General features: G+C 39.7%; 1 protein-coding gene across 2 annotated transcripts in view; it reads right to left on the reverse strand.

Annotated features, from left to right (window-relative positions):
* Positions 1 to 242: 242 nt before the first annotated feature.
* Cenpf (centromere protein F) overlaps positions 243 to 22,538 on the reverse strand; it is a 49,340-nt gene continuing 27,044 nt past the window's right edge. For both annotated transcript variants that reach the window (XM_070041503.1, XM_070041502.1), the window contains exons 11-18: positions 20,387 to 20,522; positions 15,669 to 19,054; positions 11,281 to 14,118; positions 9,202 to 9,354; positions 8,363 to 8,522; positions 6,765 to 7,235; positions 5,256 to 5,434; positions 243 to 1,315 (exon numbers count right to left, since the gene is read on the reverse strand). In XM_070041503.1, coding sequence (XP_069897604.1) covers positions 1,112 to 1,315; positions 5,256 to 5,434; positions 6,765 to 7,235; positions 8,363 to 8,522; positions 9,202 to 9,354; positions 11,281 to 14,118; positions 15,669 to 19,054; positions 20,387 to 20,522 — 7,527 coding nt within the window. In that variant the 3' untranslated portion in view covers positions 243 to 1,111. The remainder of the gene's footprint in view (positions 1,316 to 5,255; positions 5,435 to 6,764; positions 7,236 to 8,362; positions 8,523 to 9,201; positions 9,355 to 11,280; positions 14,119 to 15,668; positions 19,055 to 20,386; positions 20,523 to 22,538) is intronic.

A 22,538-nucleotide genomic window follows, 5' to 3' on the forward strand; every position in this document is an offset into this window, starting at 1 on the left:
AATACCTCATACTTACACCTTGCTGATGTGATTTAATGGGTATATACAGCATCCTGCCCATGGGCTGGACATGTTACATTCTTATTCAACTTATTAAACTGTGCCTTATGTCTAGTAGATGTTCACTAGTATCACGTGTTCAAATGTCTGTATCATTTGATCAAACATTTTTACTTTGATAAAATGCTTTGTTAGCAAGAAAGGGTGCCAATAACAGGTTCATAATTAGAAACAGCTTTTACAAAATCAAAAGGTGATTTTTTTATTAGAACAATGCCACACATTTTAATACACCTTCACCAGAAATGCATACCAAAGATCAATAATAGTCATAAAAAAGAAAAAAGCAAGATGACAGTAGACATGATATATTACATCCAAGGAGCTTAGATCCAGACTAACAAGAAATAAACACACCCCATACACCTATCATATGTCTGTACAGCTTATATGAGCAACGATCTGTAAGACACAGGGGGCAAGAGAGAGAGAGAGAGAGAGAGAGAGAGAGACAGAGAGACAGAGAGACAGAGAGACAGAGAGACAGAGAGACAGAGAGACAGAGAGACAGAGAGACAGAGAGAGAGAGAAATAGAGAGAGGGGGGAACATATATATGTGTAAATGTTTTTCTTAGAAACATATAATGGGGTGACCCTTCATTTTATTCAGCTCAAAATAAATGTTTTACCTAAAACTATCAATGCCTAACACGATACATTAGAAAGACTGTAAGTTAACATTTTCCTAGAAGTTGTCAATTCGAAGTATAACGTGTTCTGCTTTTCTTTTTTTTGAAGTGTAGAATCCACACACACACACACACACACACACACACACACAAGTTGTTACAGCATTGCTGCTGAGTTACAACCTATTACCACAAAGCTCCACACAGCCCTATTTACATTATAGTGGAGGTGGGCGTGAGTGATGACGGGATGATCAGTGCTTCCAAACTCTTCTAATACTTACACATGGGAAGTCTAAAGACCTTAATATACTTAGGACATAAGCCAGGGTTCTCCCCACTGATAAAGTGCTAGCTGCAAAGTCCCCATGGGCAGACGGTCAACGCTGACAACTGCCATCATTCCTGCCACACAGGGGTCTCATTGGACACGACAGTTCTCGTTGCCTTGGAGCTTGGACTGAGCCTCTGGGATGGGAGCAAGGCAGTCCCACTTGGCTCTCTGGCCCTCTCCAGGGCTGTCTTTCAAACTTCTCTCAGGAAGACTGTTGAGTGAGAGACACTTCATGGTGGGTTCTTGAGGACTGGTGCCTGAATCCCTTGGGTGATGATGAGCAACCTTCACCTGCAACACATACATCTTTTGTTAGAGGCTTAAATCACATTCACTTCCCCAGCTTGAAAAATGGAGCCCTGTGTGAGGAGGTAAGTTCTTCTGCAGGTGGTTATACAACAGCAATATTTTCTCCTCTGAAAACAAGCCTCACATAAACTGCCAAACTTTCTCTGACACCACTAATGGCCAGACTTGCTTGCCAGGTAAGTGTGGAAGATGCTCTACAGAAAGATTTATGTTTTCTTTCCCAGTGCATCCCTGATGCCCACAAAAGGCTTGACTTCATAGTAAGTATTCAAGAGTCCCAAGTAAGTACCAAAAACTTACCTGTACATGTTCTAACCAAACCCTGACTGTCGTTCAGAATAAGTATGAGCCAAATGAGCTATTCTACCTGGGTAGTTTTATTTATAGCATGTACAACTAGGATCTGCTCCTGATATAAAGGTATTTTATGTAATCATTCTCCTTATACTTTCCTTGTTGTATTCATGTCCCATTTAGACCAGAGTATCAAATGCAAGCATGTCAAATGCCATGTCTTTAGGGAGAGAAGGGAGAAGGAGAGGAGAAAGGAAGAGAGAGGCAGAAGGAGAGAGGGAAAAAAAAAAGGGAGAGGGAAGGAGGGAAAGAAAGGATGAGAGAGAAGGGGAAGAAAAAAGTGAGGGAAAGGGAGAGCAAGGAAGACAGAAGGGGAGGAGGGGGAGGAACAAGATAGAGAGCTTACAAGTACTGCATCCAAAACTCATCCATGAAGACTTAATTCCAATTAAATGCCTAAAGTATATTCACTCCTCAGCTTCTCCTTCAAGACTCAATTTCTCTGGTTACAAAATTGAGGAAATTGTACTCTGTGATCGAAACTTAAGATATAGATCATCAGTCCATAACCACATGAGGTCAAATGCACCAAATCACGGTATTTAATCAGCAGGATAGTGATGCCTATGGTCATAAGGAGAAGGAAGAAAGTACGGGGGAGATGGTAAGGGGATCAGTGAACACCACTGACAGAAAAAAAAAAATGCACTGCTGACTGATGCTATATTGACATCACCGTGGCCATTCCTGATGGTTTTTACTCTTGAGTAGCTGGTTTCTGACACTGTCACCAAGCCCATGTCCAGAAGATCAAGTGCATAATTACCTGGTCTCTTATCCTCAGCAAATGAGGGGCTCTTGGGCTGCTTATCACAGTGGCATCATAAACAGAGAAAAGCCCCTTTCCTAGTCACTCCTTTGAAGTCTTCAGATGTCAAGGAAGTAACCTAAGAACTCTCAAAACTCAGCCAGGCACTTTAAGAGGTAGCTTGCCATCCTAAGGGTCAAAGCTGCTGCTTCAGAAAATAACCACCTTGCTTTACAGTACTACATGATGAAACATGCTTAACAGATGAGGCAAACATTTCACAGGGCAAACCCAGAAAATGCTGAGTTAAACTGAAAATTACGAGGCTAGGTTTGAACAGTTTGCATCTAATCATAAAGTCCCCTACACCTCTACCTCAAGAGGACCCCCACCATTTTGTTCCAAGCCCACAAAACTGCTCAGCAATCCACACTGCCTGTGCTTCCTGGACCACATGGAGCTAATGCAAAGAATGCACATCTGCAGGAGACCATGGTTACTGCTCTGCGCCAGCAGTGTGGAAAGCAAGCCCCCTAGTGTGCACAGCTCTTTTTTCTAGACAATAAACCTGAACACAAACTGCGTTTACCATCAATTCCTCATCAAAGAAGCAAAAAAACCATGATCCAGGTGGTGATTTCATACAACCATTTCCTAATGTATCTTCATAATCAAGCATTACTACGATCATTTCAAGACGGTGTCCACAGCTCCATTCACACCACAAGTATTTGCTAAGTGTCAGACTTCATTAGACAATGAAAACATAGGTGAGCCACACACTTAAACCAGCTGCCTACTCATTCTACAAATCGTGAGATATTCAAACAAATAATAACAAGAGGCCTGCCTTGAGATTACTGAAAGGTATGGTTTCTGTTTCAAGAAGCCCATGCTTCATTTGTGCTCTCTGTGTGTCAGACAGATGAGAATTGATAAGAGCCTTTACTAAGGGTGGCTCCCCGTCAATCACAGGAGATGGCACACACTATATCTGGAACCTAAATATGACTGCTCAGGCTTGCTGGCCCAGTGGCTACTTCCCTGTGGCTAAATCCTTGGTGAAGCTTCATAATTTCACACTGTATGGGTAATTGGCTTAGTTAAAAAGGTACTTTTTTTTTCTTCTTTCTTCTTTTGAGCAGTACTAGGGTTTGGAATCCAGGGTCTTAGCTATACTCTCTGCACTAAGTAGAAGATTTTATTATCGTTGAAAAGCCAGGGCCCAAATGATGAACCTATTAGTCAATACTGTCATTTTTACCACATCTAAAAGTTAAATTAAGATGATAGAGGAGGAGGTGTAGAAAGAGGAGGAGGAAAAGGTAGTAGAAAAGAAAGGAAAGGAGAGGAAGAGGGAAAGAGAGAGAGAGAGATGAATTATTCCTTGTGAAGAGAGAAGAAAGTGTGCACAAAAAGGATTATGTCTCGTATAAGAAATGGACTGCTTCCTTTCAATGAACCAAAGAAAATCTTAAGACCCTTCCTCACCTTTGAACTAACTTTATTATAAATTATAAACTTATTACTAGGTATAATTTGCATATAGCTCTTATACATGAATAAGATCAAGCCAATTTGCATATATGTCCCTGTTTTAATGCAGCCAAAGGTTTTTTGGCCTCTGAAATCCTACTGAGGAGCATCCTTGCTCACTTAGGAATTATTACATTAAACAAGCCAGGCTGCAGGAGCTCACATCCATAGTACTAGCTACTCAACAGACTGAGATCTGAAGACCAAGGTTAGAAGCCAATTGGGCAGAAAAATCTGTGACTCCTATCTCCACTTACCAGTAAAAGGCCAGAACTGGCTCAAGTAAGCAAAAAAAGCAGAGCAAGAACACAAGGTCTTGGGTTCAAGCTCCAGTACTGGCACAAAAATAAAATAAAATAAAATTACATTAAACAAGCTTCTTGTTCTAGCTCACGACTATCAGGGAACAGAGTAATATCACAGAAATTCAAAACATCTTCAAACTACTCTAGCAATTTCCAACAGTATTCCCAGGGTCCCATTTGGAGAACACTGGCATTGTGGCAAGAATGACGAGTGTGGAATTAGATGGGAGACTGGAGGGGGAAACCATGGGAGGTAGAATCTTTATGAGTCTCTATTCTTTTATAATATCACTTGCTATATGAGATCAATACAATAAGGAAATAAACCTGGAGTTAAATAGCATGCATATGCTCTGCATATGGATTGCAATTGCTGCTGGTTTAGCCTTGAGCATTTCTAATGATAAAGATCTCTATGCTTTCTTTAAATCACATTTTCTGGACTACAGTAAGGAGCATAGTGGTAGTGAAGATCCTGCCCCACCCTTAACAATCCCAACGGGAGGGAGTATCCATAATCAGAGTACCTCTTTAGCTATCTAATGAAACAGTACTTTACACAGAAAGGGATGAATAAAGGCCATATAGAATCTGGAGCTGGGAGATGAGAATAAAAATTTAAAAACAAGTAATTATAGCAAATGCCCATGGCCACAAGCAAAAACACTTTTTGGAATTCTTCAACAGTCAAGCTTGAAACTTCCTTACAAATCCACTGTTTTACCCTTCATCTTATTTGTTTTTACAAAATAATGTCATTTACTAGCAGACTATTTAAAAATGACCTGTTGTTGGAAGAGGAGATCGGGCCACAGGACCCTGCATGCTCATCTTCCAGCTTGCTCACTCTTTGTCATTAGGAAGGTCAGGCTTGATAAGGGCCTCTTGAGTGGAGTGACATGGCATAGTGTCCAACACTATCCCCAAAATGCTGTGATTTCTGGGATCTCAGATAGAAACTGGCTGTTGACAGTTTTACCTTTTGTGATTTGCTGCCACCAGCTGTTGGTTTGAAGGACTCCACAGGATTCTCTTTGCCCAGACTTAGTGGGGACAGGGCTAACCTCTGCGCAGCAAGGCGGGGGCTGGTCCTTGTGGCCATGGTTGTTCTCCGCAAGACATAGGGGCTGGTCTTGCCTGTTGGGATGTCAGCAAACCCTAAGGGCAAAAAAGCTCACTGTTCACTTCCATACACAAGGGAAAATCATCAAGTGTTCTGCTGCTTCTATGTGGATGTTTAAAAGCTGATTAAGACACCAGCAGGCCTGAGGATAACATTAGAACTTAACTTCCTTCCCAAGAAGGAACCAGCCTCATGAGAACAGGCCAGTCTCAAGGATACTGGAAGACAGCACGGCACTACACTCTTCACAGCATCATGGCTAACCAAAGGTAAGCCCTTAAGGCTTCACTGATAATTCACCCATCAGAAAGAGACAGCATACAGTTTGAGAGTTATGGTTACTAAGAACAGTGTTTCATTAACCATCTACAGCAAAGATTTTGCAATCTGCTGTAGAATGATATTTAAAGTAAGATTGGATCACTAGGAAGAAAACAAACAAAGAAACAAGTCAGCCTGTGTGCCTAGAGGATGCAACAAAATCAAACTGCTATAAAATTTTCTAAACTCTCAGTATCTCAATTTCTGACTATTTAATCATGAATCAGTAATAAGCAATACAAAGACTAGCCTTGGAGCCCTGGGTCACACTTAAGAGTTAACACTGAGGTTTATAAAACAAAACAAAAACAACAAACAAACAAAGTCATAGGCTCTGATCTGGTGATTGGAGAGAAACCGATGACATACAAGTTACCAGGCCCATTGTCCAGCTTGTCTGACATTAGTGTCAGACACAACTCAAAAAAGGAAGTGTGGGTGGCTCATACCTCAAATGCTAGTACTCAGGAGCCTGAGACTTGGAGGATCACACAGTTCAAAGGCTAGCCAGTGCAGAAAAGTTTACTATATCCCATCTCCAAAATAACAGGCCAAAAGCAAGGCTAGAGGATTGGCTCAAGTGGTAGACTGCCAGCCTACCAAGTATGAGGCCTTGAGTTTAAACGTCAAAAAATAATAATAATAAACCTGAAGTCCTTGATTCAAGAGATTTTTTTTTTGATTCAGAGATTTTTTTCAGCAAAAAAATACCCAATTCTAAACAAGTGTTCGTAAGTCATTTTTAAAATTTACAGCTCTTTTTGTAGTTTGTCATGAGTAATTAATCCTACTCTCTCAAAACCTTACCAATTTTAAAATTGTTTAATACCGTTTCTGTTTTAAAGAAATGCAGAAGGCCAGTTAGGACTATAACATAATAATCTAAAAACCTAAACAAAGTAAAAATACTTCTATCTTTTCATATGTAAGTTTTAGTATGGAATTTCCAATTATCACAGCCAGTTTGGCTTTGATGATGGGGATTGAAACCTAGAATCTAAGCTATATCTTCCACCCCGTAATTTCATTTTAAATTATGCATACCTTTCTTTACAACTTCTGGAAGTCCTTCTGGCTCAAATGCATCTTCATCCTCAGCAGAGCAAATTCCACCTTTGACCGCTTTCCTACTTTTTTTACAAAATGTCTCTGGGGTGGAAGGGACTGATTCTTCACCATTCTCCAAAATCCCACTTGACCTTTGCCTCTTGCCAGAAGCTTTGCTTTCACTGCCTGATAGCTTTTTCTCCATAACAGCAGGGACTGGAGACGGCCCCTGGACAGCTGCATTGAGTAAAGGAGAGCTGCGGAGATTATGTCTAGATTGTTTTGAATTCAGAAAAGCAACCTGTGTTTCTAACATTTCTTTTTCGTTCTCTAACTTTTCGTGGCTTATAAGCAGGGAACAGTACTTCTCCAGGTATTCTTCTGCCTCCTTGGTTTTGTCATCAAGTGTTTCTTTCAGCTCTTTGATCTCAGTCATTAATTCATCTACATTAGCATCCACAGAAGTACCTGCCAAAATAAAATGACCCACAATCACTTGATTCTGCTCCAGTGAACTCAGGGCATTGCAAAGCAAATAATCTTGGAACTTTCCTTTAAATTTCATAGAAGGGCTAAGAATATGTTTACCAGCTTAACATTCTTTAGTTCATTAACTCTTGTTAAGGAGTAATGACAAGGTACATACTCTAGTAGATTAAATGCTTTTATTGGAATGGCTTAAATATAAAAACCAACAAAACTCTCTCAACCAACTCATTAAACTTCCTTGTAGAGCTAGTTGAATGGAATCAAATGAATTAATTTCACATAGCCTCCTTCCCCTTTCTATTATTTCCAACGTAAGTGAATGAACAATAGAATTCCTTTAAGTTCAAGCAGTTTCTGTTGCATGGCTTTGAGAAAGGTGAAACCAAATGGAGGAGCTGATGGGGAAGGATTTAGGGAACCTATATAAAGGTAGGAACCACAGTTAACTTAGAGTTTCCATGCATGGCATTCAATCCAATAGCAAAACTCCCTGATACTTCAAGCTTACTCCAAGTGGTCAACCCAGCAAGGAAAACCATCAACCTGCCCTGCCAAGCTCCATCTCACACTATGCCATCATCTAGGCACATAACAAGCACATCCCAACCTGAGCATTAAGTACAGACAAGTGACAAAGAATTCATCATCCCCTTACTTTTCATTCTTTCTACACACCCAAGAGGTAGCTCCCTATATTTTCATTTTAGTTGACCTAAGAGACTGGGCCTAGGTCAACCAGAATCAGCTACTTAAAATTACCAAGGACAATGTAGAAATGCAGATGCTCACTGGTCTTTTGAGGAATAATGTGTTTAAATGCACATTAATGAAGTTCTTAGAAAAGTACCATCAGGAGATTTTTTTTGGCATATATTATGTAAGAGATGATGAAAAGAACTTTATTTCAAAATGCAGGCTGCATTCTGAATACTACGACGACCCCAAAATCATGACAAAATGCAGAAATTTGAAAACAAGAAACAGTTGGAAATCAGCACTCCAAAGAGAACATTAAACAACAATAACAACCACCACCACCCTCTCCTGGGTGCCCAGCCTAAGTGAGCACGTCGCTACAGGAGGATGTGCCTCCAGCAAACACCCACCTGTTTTCTGCTTCTGCGCAGCCTCAAGCTGAGAGACCTCCTTCTGCAAGGTTTTCTTTTCTTCTTCCAGCAGCTTACAGGATTTCAGCAACAACTTTATTTTCCCCTGAGCACGGTCCCGCTCCTTCTTCAGCTGATTTACATATTCAAGATGGTTCAGCTATAAAACAGAAGTAATTCCATTTAAAACCTTAAAGATTATTTCTTTTTGTTAAGCATATGGAAAAACAATTCTGAGACACAGTGAAGAATCTCATATTGTAAATTTAGGAGTTATGTTCAAAACAGAACATCAGAACAATGCTCCCTCTTCACCCAGTTTCCTAAGTCTTCCCAACAGACCACATGGTTTTGCCAGTATCTTTTTTTGTGCAGAGTTGTGTTTGAACCCAGGGCCTCACACTGGCTAGCCAGGTCCTTTAGCATTTATTTGAGCTATACTTTTAGACTTTTGTTTTCACTTTCGTTTTGAGACAGGGTCTCAATAACTTTGCCCAGGCTGGCTTTGAACTCAAGATTCTCCTGCCTCTGCAGGAAATGGAATTACAGTCTTGAGCCACCACATCCATTCACTTGGTTAGCATTATATGCACATAGCTCCTAACAAGGTGTCTCGTGGCACCTTTGAAGCTCTTGTTAGTGTGAGATGGCAGAGATTACTACAAATCTGAACATGATATAAGCTTGTGTTATTTTCAAAAGCCAATAAACCAGTCTGATACAAAAACCATAAGGTGTGTGTATAACAAATTATCAGAGCAATGATAATTATTGCTATGGAATGACAGTTCATGGACACTGATAATAACAGAGTAATAAATCTGTCAGGGGCAACTTACTTTGCTGCTCTGTAATTCTTCTGCGAGCACTTTTAATTCTTCAGTTAGCCTCTTTTTCTCACCACTCAGTTCTTCTTTCAACTCAGTTGTTTTCCGAACCATCTCCTGCATTTCCCTCTGCAGTTCAGTTTCCTTTACAGCCATTGTGTTAACCTGAAATTTAACCTTTATTAGCATCTGTTTTGGATGGTTTACTTTATTCAAATTATCTACTCCAACCCAACATCTTCATGACATTAACTTTAGCATCCAATAATAAAATGGAACCTAAATATTCACTAATTCACTATGGAGTAAATAGTATCCCCAGAACCTACTAGTAAGCTTGCTTTCTCTTCTCAGCAAAATTTTAACAAAAAAGAGGAATGAAGAAAATCAAAGACAAATAGTGTTAAATCTTAAAATCCTTTAGAAAGGTATTCTTTTGAATTAAACATCAGAGACAATTCTGTGCCAAATGGTTTAGGATTTTATCAGTTTTTGGATCTTTAGTAATCCCCACAGGCCATCCTAATCTGCAAGAACATGCTACAATTAGTTAAAAACCAGTGAATGACCTACTATTTGCACATGCTCCCAAAAGATGATGCTGCATAGGTGTCTATGTTATCTCACCTCTTGCAAGATGTCCATAAACCTAAAAAAAATCTTAGAAAATACAACCTTCTGATGGACTGCATTTTCAAGACTCTTTTGTTTAATCTGTTCAGTAAACACAGAAATCCCTTTCCTAGATCACTAAGTAAACAGAGTGGGCCACAATGTAATGTCTTCTCTAATATTGTGCCTTTTGATGGCAGATTGTCCCTTAAATCATCAGCTAGCAAAACAAGAGACTGTATAGCGAAGAAGGAAGCTCAAAGCAGAAGCCCCCAAGATGCCCAGGGGCATGAGTGCTCTATAAATATGTCTGTATCTTTACAAGTTCTTTCTCCTAAAGATGACAAGGGCAGGGTAAGTCAGGGGATCTCTTCTGATCCTACCTAGTATCTGTTAAGATTGTGGCAAGCAGTGCTTCTCAGCTGGTAGACAGCAGTTCCACTTTGATATACTATAAAGCAACCATAATGACCAGGAAGCTTGGTTCCTATATGAAACTTCTCCTATGTGGAGCTGTGACATTACTAACTTAATCCAAACAATAAAAATGTCTCACAGGCCGGGCGCTGGTGGCTCACGCCTGTAATCCTAGCTACTCAGGAGGCTGAGATCTGAGGATCGCGGTTCAAAGCCAGCCCGGGCAGGAGAGACCGTGAGACTCCTATCTCCAATAAACCACCAGAAAACCGGAAGTGGCGCTGTAGCTCAAGTGGTAGAGCGCTCGCCTTGAGCTGAAGAGCTGAGGGACAGCGCCCAGGCCCAGAGTTCAAGCCCCACGACCGACAAAAAAAAAAAAAAAAATGTCTCACAGGAAAGTATCAAAGCCATCACTACTGTCTGGGCCAACATATGTTCCAGCATTCCACAACCATATAAAGAGACTAGATCAGTAGCTTATAACTGTAATCCAAACTAATTGTCAGGGAGAGATGGCGTGAGGACAACTCTGGAGCAAAAAGTTAGTGAAACCTTGTTTCAAGCAGTAAACCAGGCATAGGCACATGTACCATGGCTACTATGTAGGAAAGTGGTAGGTAGGAATCTGAAGCCCACCCCATACAAAAACCAAGACTTTTTTTTTTTGCCAGTACTGGGGCTTGAACTAAGGGCTTGGGCACCGTCCCTGAGCTTCTTTGTGCTCAAGGCTAGTATTCTATCACTTAAGCCACAGCGCCATTTCCAGTCTTTTCTGGGTAGTTAATTGGAGATGAGAGTCTCAAAGACTTTTCTACCCAGGCTGGCTTCAAACTGCAATCCTCAGATTTCAGCCTCCTGAGAAGATAAAATTACAGGAACCTGGCTCCAAGATCTCACCTGAAAAATACAAAGTAAAAAAAAAAAAAAAGGACTGGGTGTGTGGCTCAAGTGGCAGAGCACCTTTCCAGAGAGCAGCAGACACTGTCTGGAAAGAATTACAATTCAAAAAGCGATGTCCTCCACATCTGACATAAGTAAATGCAAACACAGAAAGACACTTACTTGTTCAACCAAGGCTATTTTGTCCATTTTCATCGATTCGAGTTCATTCTCTAGATCCTTGTAGGAATTCTGCAGTGCATTGAAGGTGTCCTGCAAAGTGTCATTTTTGGATTGGAGCCCTTGGACCTTCTGCTCCAGCTTCATGGTCAGACTTCCCAGGTCCAGCTTCTGCTTCTGCCAAAGTCTTTGCTCTTCTTCCACCTGGGATAGTTTAGAGATCAGCTGCTCCTGGGTGCAAAATTGGTCTTTTAGCCTCCTGAACTCTTCCTCCTCCTTCTCTAGTTTCTGTTTGCCATCTTCTACCTCTTGAATGAGGCCATTCACAGAAGACTGCAAAGTCATACACTTATTTTTGGCTTCATCGAGGTCCCGTAGCAACTGTGTCTTCTCAAGTTCAAGAGAATCGAGTTGAGCACTCAGATTCTGTTCTTTAGTCTTATATGTGGCTTGATCATTGCACAAAGCTACCATTTTCTCATTGAGCTCTACCAATTGCATTTGAAGTCTCTCAGCATTTTCTTTCATCTGGACTTTTTCTTGCTCTTTTTCCTGCAAAAGGTTTTCAAAGGAAGAACTCAGTGTTTCTAATTCAGATACTCGCTCTTGCTCTTTCTCTAATTCTTTGGTGAGCTTTTCTTTCTCAGATTTCGCATTAAGAATCTCTAATTCCAAAGCTCGCAGGGTTTGGGCCCTCTGTTGTATTTCTGCTTTCAGAGTCTCTACCTCTGCTTTGGAATTCTCAGCCTCAATAATCGCATGCTCTTGTTTTTCTGCGGCTAACTCCAGTTCTCTTTCAAGGTTCCCAACTCTATCTTGAAGCAGATCTACATGACGCTGATTTCCCTTAAGTTGTTCTAAGACGTGGTCTTGTTTATTTTTATCAGCTTCTATGCGCGCTTTCAGCTTTTCAATGCTACTTCTCAGCTGAGGCATTTCCTCCCCTTGCAGGTCTAAACTTTGCTCCATGTTCTTCCCCATTTCTTGGTCATCACACAAGGCTGCTACTTCCTCGGCGAACTCTTTCAATTGTGTTTGAAGCATCTCCACTTCAGCTTTAGATTCTTCTTTCATCTGTATTCTTGCCTGCTCCTTTTCTTCCAAAAGACCTTTAAATGAAGAAAGCAATCCATCTAGTTCTGCCACTTGATTGTGCTTTTCTTGCAGCTGCTTTGTAAGATTTTCTTTCTCTGACCTAACTTTGACAAGGTCTACTTCAAAAACTCTTAGGCTTTCAGTCATTGCTTCTATTTGTGCTTTTAGAGTCTCCATCTCTGCTTTGGCATTCTCAGCATCAAGAATCACCAGCTCTTGGTTTTCTTCTGACATCTGCAATTCCTTCTCCAGATTCTCCACTTTGTCCTTCAGTGAATCATTTTCTCGATGACTGGCTTTCAGCTCCTCTGTCACCTGGAGGTGCTTCTTTTCATCACCTTCAATGCGGACCCTCAGTTTCTCAATGCCTCTTCTGAGCTGATGAATCTCCTCCTGGGTTGAGCCCAATCTCACTGCAAACTCTCCTTTCTCCATCAGTGCGACCTCTAAGGCCTTGGAGGTGGTTAGCTTTTCACATTCTGACTCACTCAGTCTTGCCTTCAGGCTTTCTGATTCCCTGGTGAGTGATTCCTTCTCTTGATTCAGTTGTCTGATTTGGCTCTCCAGCTCACAAGCTGCCAATGACAATGCTTCTGAGGCCTTTTGCCCACTCTGCAGCTGCTCCTGGAGATGAGCTTTGTCTTCCGACAGCTTGCTTACCTCAGAGGACAGAGTCTGAAGGAGTTCTGTCTTGTCCTTGACCTCGGCCTCCACCACCTGAATGTGATGGAGACTCTCAGCTTGAAGAGACTCCAGCTCTTGTATTTTCTCCTTCATCTTTTCAGATACCTGATCCAGTGCTTCATGTTCTTTGGATGTGCTATCTAATGCTTCATGAAGCCGGTTTCTCTCACTTGTGATGGCAGACAGTTCTTCTTCAAGACTAGTGATAACTTTCTGCTTATTTTCATTATCTTTTTCTAAACACAGCTTCTCTGCTTGAACTCTGTCTAAGTCAGCTTCCACACAGATTGCATGATGTTCAACAGTAGCTTTCTCAGACTTGATCTTGTTCAGCTCATCCTCCAAATCAACAAATCTATCCCTCCAACTACCATTTCCCTTGGCTGCAATGTCTTTCATATTTTCATAAGACAATTCATCTGAGCCCATTTCTACATTAGAACCAAGAACTTCTGAACTTTCTAGTCTCTGGCAGAGTGCCTGGTTATCATAGGGGAAGGATTCTACTTTTTCATCTAAACTAGATTTTTCTTTCGTGAGTTCTTCCACTAATTTTTCCAGTTGTATGCATGTTTCAATCTTGGACTTCAGTTGTCCTTCTTGTAAATCAAGTTTTGAGTCTAATTCTTTTATTTCACTCAGCAAACTTTCAACTTTTTTGTCCCGGTCCTCTATTGTATGAAGTAATCTCAAATTCTCATTTGATGTTTCTTTGACCTGTAGTTGGAGATTCTCGATGAATACCTGATTCTCCAGAAAATCCATGGGTACCAAGGCATTTGGAGCAGAAAATGAAAACTCAGAACTGCATTCTGAATGGCACTGAGTTTTGTCTTCCACTTCAGTCCCGTAAGTCATCTTTGAGGACTGCTCACCAGAACGCTCTCCAGTAAGGTGGACTACATCAGTCTCAATGATTTGTCCAGTCTCTAGACTAAGGGATTGTTGAGTATCTTTATCACAAATCTGATCAGTGTCCTCCTTTGGTATTGTTTCTGTAGTTTCTGAAGTACTTCCTTCTGATTCTATTATGTCACAGTTATCGTGTTGGCCCCGAATAGCCTATAACCATAGTATATAACAAGAATACATTATTTTGTGGTTCGGGAACAATCAAAAGAGAATCAATAACCTTATTACTTTATAGAAAATGGCACCTGGCCTCTGCAATGCACAGCTGTCTAAATGATTTATTTTCCACCGCGTCCTCTAGCCTTCTCTCTCTGATCAAATACTTAACATAAACATTCTCTAAGTCCCACCTACATGCAAAGCACCAAGCAAGGTCATAACCTGAGTTATTTTATCAACTAGGTCTTAACACTGAAATTTCACCTTTTATTTACTTGCTACAAATATTCTAAATAGTTCTGAATACAAAATTTGTGATCTACAAATAAGAGGCTAACAAATTCCATATAAAATGTTCAGCTTTCATCTTTAATATTTATGATTTTTTGGCGGTATAGGGAGTCAGTCATGGGGCTTGAATTCAGAGCCTAGGCACTGTCTCTGAACTCTTTTGCTCAAGGCTCTAACACTTTGAGCCACAACACCACTTTTGGTTTTTGAGTGGTTAATTGGAGATAAGTCTCATGGGTACTTTTCTGCCCACGCAGGCTTTGAACTATGATCCTCAGATCTCAGCTTCCTGAGTAGCTAGGATTACAGGCATGAGCCAACAGCACCCAGCTTACTAATGATATTTTTAAATAGGAAAAGACAGTGAGATTTCATGACCAGATCTGAAGCCCAATTACTTCATACTGGCCCAGTATTTACTTGACTATTCTTGGATAAGTTCTATCAGGGTGCCTTACTTTCCTCTCATCTATAAAATGGGGAGCTGTTCTTCTCACCATGCTTACTGTTATGTCATAATTCATACCCCCTCAACCTCAGAGAGGTAGACAGAATAAGAGTCAATATTGCACATTATTAGTTATGCCAGTCATCTAGAAAAGACAAGGTCATAAAGTAAATAAAAAAGTATGTACTAGGTAATTTTTTTTTAATTATTGACACCAAATCACAGATTTATACTGTTTAAAAATGGTCTGAAACATGCAAGAGGTTAAAAATGCTTTATCACCGTTTACATCATTGTTTAAGTCTTATTAACTTACAATGAAAACACAAATTCTAAAGATTTGACTCCATGATTATTTTTTCCAGACCTGAGATGCATCTTTAGTAATTTTCCAGAAAGTGTTTCAATCATTAGAGAAATGTATTTCTTAACATCTATTCATTCTGATTGCTTGAAATGTTTGTCTTTTTATTTCCTTAACTCCCCTGCCTCCTCACAATATTCCAATTTTGAATTCAATCTGACCTACATCTATTAAAACCCTAGTAGTCCTACAGAGAAAAGGCATGCAAGGGGCTGGGAAGGTGGCTCAGCGGTAGAGTGCTTGTCTCACATACATGAGGCCCTGAGTTTGATCCCTTAGCACCACATAAACAGAGAAGGCCACTAGTGGCACTGTGGCTCAAGTGTTAGAACACTAGCCTTGAGCTGAAGAGCTCAGGGACAGCACCCAGGCCTAGAGTTCAAACCCCACAACCGACAAAAGAAAGAAAGAAAAGAAGAAAAAAATCTAGATACTTACATCGTCTACATCGGTACCAAGGAAAGACCGAGAGCTCAAGTCCAGGCCTTGCAGCTGGAGTCGTGCTACTTCAAGTTCATGGGATAGGTGTTCTGTCTGCTTCTTTTCTGCCGCCAACCTGGACTCCATCTCCAGAGTTACACTTGTCAGCTTCTGTTGCCACTGCTCGTTTTCTGACAAATACTGTTTCCTAAGGCATTCAAGCTCATTCCTTTCAGAACTCAGTAACTGCTCAAGCTCTTCAATCTCCTTATTTTTCATGCTGCCTTGACTTTCCATTTTCTGTTCCAGGTTCTTGAGAGACTGCAAGTATAGCTGACAGAGCACCTCGAGTTCTTCAACACTCTTCATGGGGGCAGAGGGAATTTCCTTCTCCGTCAGACTCTCCTCCCCTAGACTAGTACATGACACTTCATCTACGGTAGAATGGTCTGCACAAACATTCTCTTCTAAATTACACAGAAGAGAAATGTCTCCAGTCTGATCTAAAGCATCTTTGTAAAAAGAAGATTCTCCAGAATTTGCCAGCCTGGGGCTAGAGAATGACAGAAATGGAATATGCCCCTCCTCTGGTCCCGGCTGTACCACGTCACTCTGCAAATTTTTCAGATTCAGTGACAAAGCTGAGTTTTCAGCCTTCAATGTATCAACATAAGACTGCAGCTCTAACATCTTGGAGCTTATCTGACAGTGCTGATCTTGTAAGATCTTGTGTTCACTTTGTAAACATGAGAACTTCTCCTGTAATTCAGCAAAGTGCTCTTGAACTTCTTTGTGTGACAAGGTCAACTGCTCAGACAAATTACTATCTTCTGGAGGAGTCATGAACTCACATGTCTGCCCTTCATGCTGACTGCTAAACTCACCACCTGACCCTTCTTTCACTAACTCACTTTGAAGGTGGCCATTTTCATCATTTAATACCTTCACTTCATTTACTAGTTTCTCTACCTCTTTTGCCATCTTACTAGTCGCTGTGATACACTCTGATCTTGAATCGTTCAGCTCAGATGCAAGTTCTATCTTTTCAACTTGCAGAATCTCACACATTTTTTCTAGCTCACTCAGCTTATTCATTGCTGCCTGTAGAGAACACTGCAGGTTAGCATTGTCACTTTGACTTGTTGACAAGTCTTGAAGCACTGAAAAGTATTTTACTTCTGCATCTACTACTTCACCATCTTTAAGGACACTTGTGTCCTGCAACTGACTGCCTTCTAAGTCTCTAGTTCCTAGTTCTCTTCTAATTGACTGTAATTCCTGCTGTAGGCTTTCTTTCTCCTTCTTGCTTTCCTTGAGCTTTAATTCCATATTTCTAAGCAAAGCTTCTAAGTCAACCAACTGGGCATTATAACTGTCTGGAGAGATGTCTTTAACATCCAAATCCATCTGATACTGGGGACTGCTTTTATCCATCTCATTCTGTGCATCTTCTACAGAGTCCCTAATTGGTTCTAATTCTAAAAGCTGATGTTCACGTTTACTAGCTGTTAACTGCATTAGTCGTTCATTCTCTTGTAATAAGTCACTAACTTCCTGTTGCATCTTATTTTGTTCTGTCTTTAATGTGATGATTTCTTGCTTTAAGCTATCAGCCTCATTCTTGGAGCTATTTTTGATGTCTGTAATCTCCAATTTCAGGGCTTGCTGAACAGTCCCCAACTCTAATATTAGTTTCTCATTTCTTTCCTCAGAGAAAGCTAATTTTGTGACAAATTCTTGGTGTTCTTTTGCAAATGTTTCCTTCAGCTGTTCCAATTCTTTTTTTCTATTTTCACAAACACTTGTGGATTCATTTAGCAAGCATTCCAATGTAGTGTTCTTCTCCTTTGCTGCTTGGTATTTTTCATTAAGATCCTCTAAGGCATGACCCATTTCTTCCCATCTCTGTAGTAAAAGAAGTCTTTCTTGCTCATACTGATTAGATAATTCTGAAATGCTTTTCTCTCGTTCCTTTATACAGTTTGAGAAATCCTCACTCTTTTGGAGTAAGTTCATTCTATCTTGACTTAAGGTTTCATTCATTTCTTTAAGAGTACCATTCTCTCGGGCCAGCTCTTCGATTTCTTTTTTACTTAGCGAAATGATGGAACTCATTTCCTTTTTCTCTGAGTTCAGGGTTTCAGATAAAAGTTGTAGCTCTTTCAAAGAGTCTTCAAGTAAATGGTTGCTTTTCTTTAATTCCCGAGTCTCTGCTTGCTCAGCTTCTAATTTTTCTTTCAGCAGTTGCAATTCTTTTTCCTTGTTCTCAAAGGCAACTAAAGTTTCAGTGACAGCATTCTGATGAACGGAAGCATCTTCCTGCAACTTAGTAATACGCTGACTTGTTTCAGCCACAAAGCTCTCATGCATGTGTTCTGCTTTAGTGAGATTTTCTTCTATTTCTCCTTTGATTTGAACCAACTCCTCACACTGCTTTTGCAGATCTGAGTTCATCTGTTTTTGAGACTCTAAAGAAAATTCAAGAGAATCAACTCTATTTTGTAAGGCAGCTGAATTTTTTGGACTCTGGTCTAAAGCAATGTGGCATTCACTCCTTTCTGAAAACGTGCTTCTTTGTTCTCCCATTTGATTTACAAAGGAGTTATTCATCAGAGACTGCTGCCCCAGTGCCAAGCACCTTCTCTGCAGGTCCTCATTTGTCTCTACAGAAGAATCTCTGGATGTGAGCAGACCCGTGAGGCTCTCATATTCAGCATGCAAGTCCAAGTAATGTTGGTCCTTGGTCACTATTTCACTTGACAGGAACTGAAGCTTCTGTTCTAGACCTTCAATTTGTTCAGTAAGCTGACATATTTTCAGACACATATTTTCTATTTCCTTCTGATGTTTCTGATCTGAGAACTCAGCTTTCTGCTGCAGATCTATGTATGCTTGTTTCTGAGTCTCTACCTCTGCCGTCTTGCTATCCAGAATATTGTGAAGGTTTCTGATCTCCACACTTAGGTTGTCTCTTTCCATTTCTAGTGTTTTAACTCTCTCATTGTATTCATGACTTTTTATTTGTTGTGTCTTGAGGCAGGTTTCCAGGTGATTAACTTTACTCTGTAAATTTTCTTTTTCAGATTCCATCTGACTGATAAGTTTTTCACTTTCACTTTTCCAATGAGAATATTGAGTTTTCTCTTCTTTCAACTCTTCATATTCTTTCCCTTTTAACTCCAAAGCGCTTTGTAAAGCTTTGAACTCATTCTCTATCTTGCTTAACTTATCATTCAGTTGTTCAATGTGATGCTCCCTTTTCTTCAAAAGATCTTGTGAACAATCTCGCTGCTTTTCTAGATCGGCCACAGCAACCTTCAGTTTCTCTAACATCAAGGAGTTTTCTTGCTGATTTATTTTTTCTTGAAGATCTCTTAACATGATTTCTTGAGAGGCATTCTTAGCTATAAAAATTAAAAAGGTATATATGTATATATATATATATATATAGTCGTTTTTAATAAATATCTGTTCTATAAGAATTCTAAATACTAGAGCTTTCAGTGTAGCTCAATTGCACAGTAGTTGCCTTGTAGGCATAAGGCCCTAGGTTCCCTTCCTAGCACTACAAAAATAAAGGGAAAAAATTAAGAACAAACTAATAAACTGACATGATGCCAGGCACTGGTGGCTCACCTCTGTATTCCTAGCTACTCAGGAGGCTGAGATCTGATGATCGCAGTTTGAAGCCAGCCCAGGGAAGGAAAATCCATGAGAATCTCATTTCCAATAAACTACTCAGAAAAAGCCAGAAGTGTAACTGCGGCTCAAGTGGTAGAGCACTAGCCTTGAAGAAAAGAAGCTCAAAGATAGTACCCCAGGCCAAGGTCAAGTTCAGGACTGGCACCAAAATAAAAAAAAAAAAAGTGACATGAGTTAGATTTGGTGGCATATGCCTATAATCCCAGTTTGGGGAGATTCTGTCTCATCTGCTTAGGAGGCTAAGCAAGAGGATCATGTAGACCATCCTGGGCAACATAGGAAGATCCTCTAAAAATAAGGAAATTGGTCATAAAGAAGCAGGACATATATTCATGGGTCATATGTTTCAGAGTTAGAAAGAAATCCTAGATGTGCAAACACTAACACAATGGGGAGAAAAAGTTTATGTGTGTGTATATATTACATACATACATAAATTTATATTTATAAAAATACATACATATATATGTATATGTACACCCAGATATATATATATATATATATATATATATATATATATATATATAAAACACATATGACATAAACAATTTTAAAACAAATGTTGGATTTACTGGTACATTTTTTTTTTTACTTTAAAATCAGGAAATTAAAGTCATTCAGTAAAGTCAGTCATCAAAATGCAATGGTCTTGGAAAACATGTCTTTAATCAGGTTTTTCCATTTTAGTGGAAACAGCAATGAGTGAGAACTGTGTGGATGCTATGAACAGCACTGAAACCCAAAGAACAGCAGTCTGGGGTGAGACTCAGCACTCTTGATATAGCTTTGTGTGGGAAATATTTACCCTTCTGTTTCAAAGTAGTAAGAGACATTCATTTCGGATTCAATTTGTTCCAATGTTTAGAAGTTCAATCATCATTGGAGAAACTCAACAGTGGGAGAGAAAAAACTTCCTCCACAGCAACTATAGGCATCTCTTTGGGTAAACATGTGAAAAAAAAATTCAATGTCCTAAGCCATCCATCTGCCCTCACACTCTAGAGAACTAATTTTCACACCCTAAGTTCACTCACCTTTCATTTCCTCTGCAAAATTCTGGCTCTGGTTTAAACACAGCTTGACTTTCCTGAGTTCTTCCTCCAGGTGGCAGACTTCTCTGGCCCTCTGCTCAGACTGACTCCTAAGGAGACCATTTTCCTTCTTCATTTCCTGGAATACATATTTTGCTGGTTATAATCAAAACAAATGTTCAAAGAGTTACAATACCTGAGTTAATAGGAATCCTCAGCAGAGTTTCTGTCAGAGAAGAATCACATTTTCCCTTTAAGTGCCCAGTGAAGTTAGGCGTTCTTACTTGAATCAAATATTGGCCTGTGTAGAGTCAAAACAAAGCAATCTTTTTTTCCTTCAAGAAACATTTCTTTGAACTGCTGGTTGTATGTATGTCTATTAAAGAATCAGTCTCATAGGAAAAGTCTATTTATAAGACCCTCAAAGACAAAAGCTCCAAAGTCTTATCAAAGATCAAAGATATCTTTGCAAAGAGTTGATATGTTTAAAAAACCAGAATATTTCCCCAACAACAAATCCTCAAAGAAACAACTGCCCAATAAATAAGAGGGCTTAAGACTTAAAGAGAAAGTTTTCTGAAGAGGAAAGAAGGATGGCCAATAGATGCATGAAGAAATGCTCAACCTCTCTAGCCATAAAAGAAATGCAAATCAAAACAACATTGAGATATTACCTCACCCCAGTTAGAATGGCTATAATCAAGAAATCTAATAACAACAGATGCTGGAGGGGATGGGGCCAGAAGGGAACCCTACTGCATTGTTGGTGGGAGTGTAAACTTGTTCAACCACTTTGGAAAGCAGTATGGAGGTTCCTCAAAAGACTCCACATAGAGCTCCCCTATGACCCAGCAATCCCACTTTTGGGCATTTACCCAAATGATCACAAACAAGATTACACTAAAGCTACCAACACAACTATGTTTATTGCAGCATTATTTACCGTAACCAAGATGCCCCTCAGTAGATGAATGGATCAAGAAAATGTGGTATATATACACAATGGAATTCTATGCCTCCATCAGAAAGAATGACATTGCCCCATTTGTTAGGAAATGTAAAGACTTGGGAAAAAATTATATTAAGTGAAGTAAGCCAGGCCCACAGAAACATAGGTCCCATGGTTTCCCTTATTTGCAATAACTAGTATATGTCTGAGACAAGCAGAAAGGGTCAGATAAGTTGGTGTTAGGCGAAATGAACCCCAAGATAAAGTGGTTTTTTTTCTTTCCTGCTATTGTTTCTAACATATTTATAAGGTGATTGTTTTGTTGCTTTGTATGTCTCTCTCCCACGGTATAACCCCTGTTTTCACTGTATTTGATGTTGGTATAATTTGGGGAGGGGAAGGGGGAAAAACAAATTGTTTAAATAGAGATACAGGTGGACCCATTGCAACAATGAGATATACAAGATGCTATATCAAAAAACAAACTTTACAATTTTGGTGGGGGTGAGGGTAGTCGTGGAGATGGGAGAGCAGGGATGGTAGGGGAAAAACAAAGAAGGAAGCAACAATGCTTGATAAGAAATGTACTCATTACCTTGCTCATGTAATTATAACCCCTCTGTACGGTATTTTCACAATAAAAACATTTAAAAAAAGACTAAACATAAAAAAAAAACCAATATTCACTGACATCACTTCCAAGTCATCTTAAAGTTCACTGTCAGAGGAATGTCTTTATGGGTAAAATTACCTTCAATAAATGCTTTCATCAAGAAAACCTACAAGGTTTGACACTAGATTCGGCATTATGAAAAATGAAAATCCAAATAAGACATCTTCCTCCAGCAAGGGAATACATGCTAATATGGACAAAGTACTTAAGTCACACTGGTAATTGAAGATAAATGTCTCCTGGATTTGTTTGCACATGGTAGCTTCAAACTTCAGTCCTCAGATCTCAGCCTCTCGAGTACCTAGGAAAAAAAGCCACCTGGGCCTGGTTTTGCATTTTTTATAAGTATCAGTGCACTAATACGCAATAAATACTAGTAGAGATAAACATATATGCAGTTCCATTCTCATATTTTGGAAGACCCCTAATCTTAGGACCAACCAATACTTAACGTGTCAAATAGAAATATTATTGCTTCCTAAACACCTGAGACTCAAACAATATATTTTATATATATACTATGCTGTAAACAT

This window comes from Dipodomys merriami, unplaced genomic scaffold, assembly GCF_024711535.1.
Source record: "Dipodomys merriami isolate MVZ:Mamm:240054 unplaced genomic scaffold, mDipMer1.0.p SCAF_31, whole genome shotgun sequence".
Classification (NCBI taxonomy): Eukaryota; Metazoa; Chordata; class Mammalia; order Rodentia; family Heteromyidae; genus Dipodomys; species Dipodomys merriami.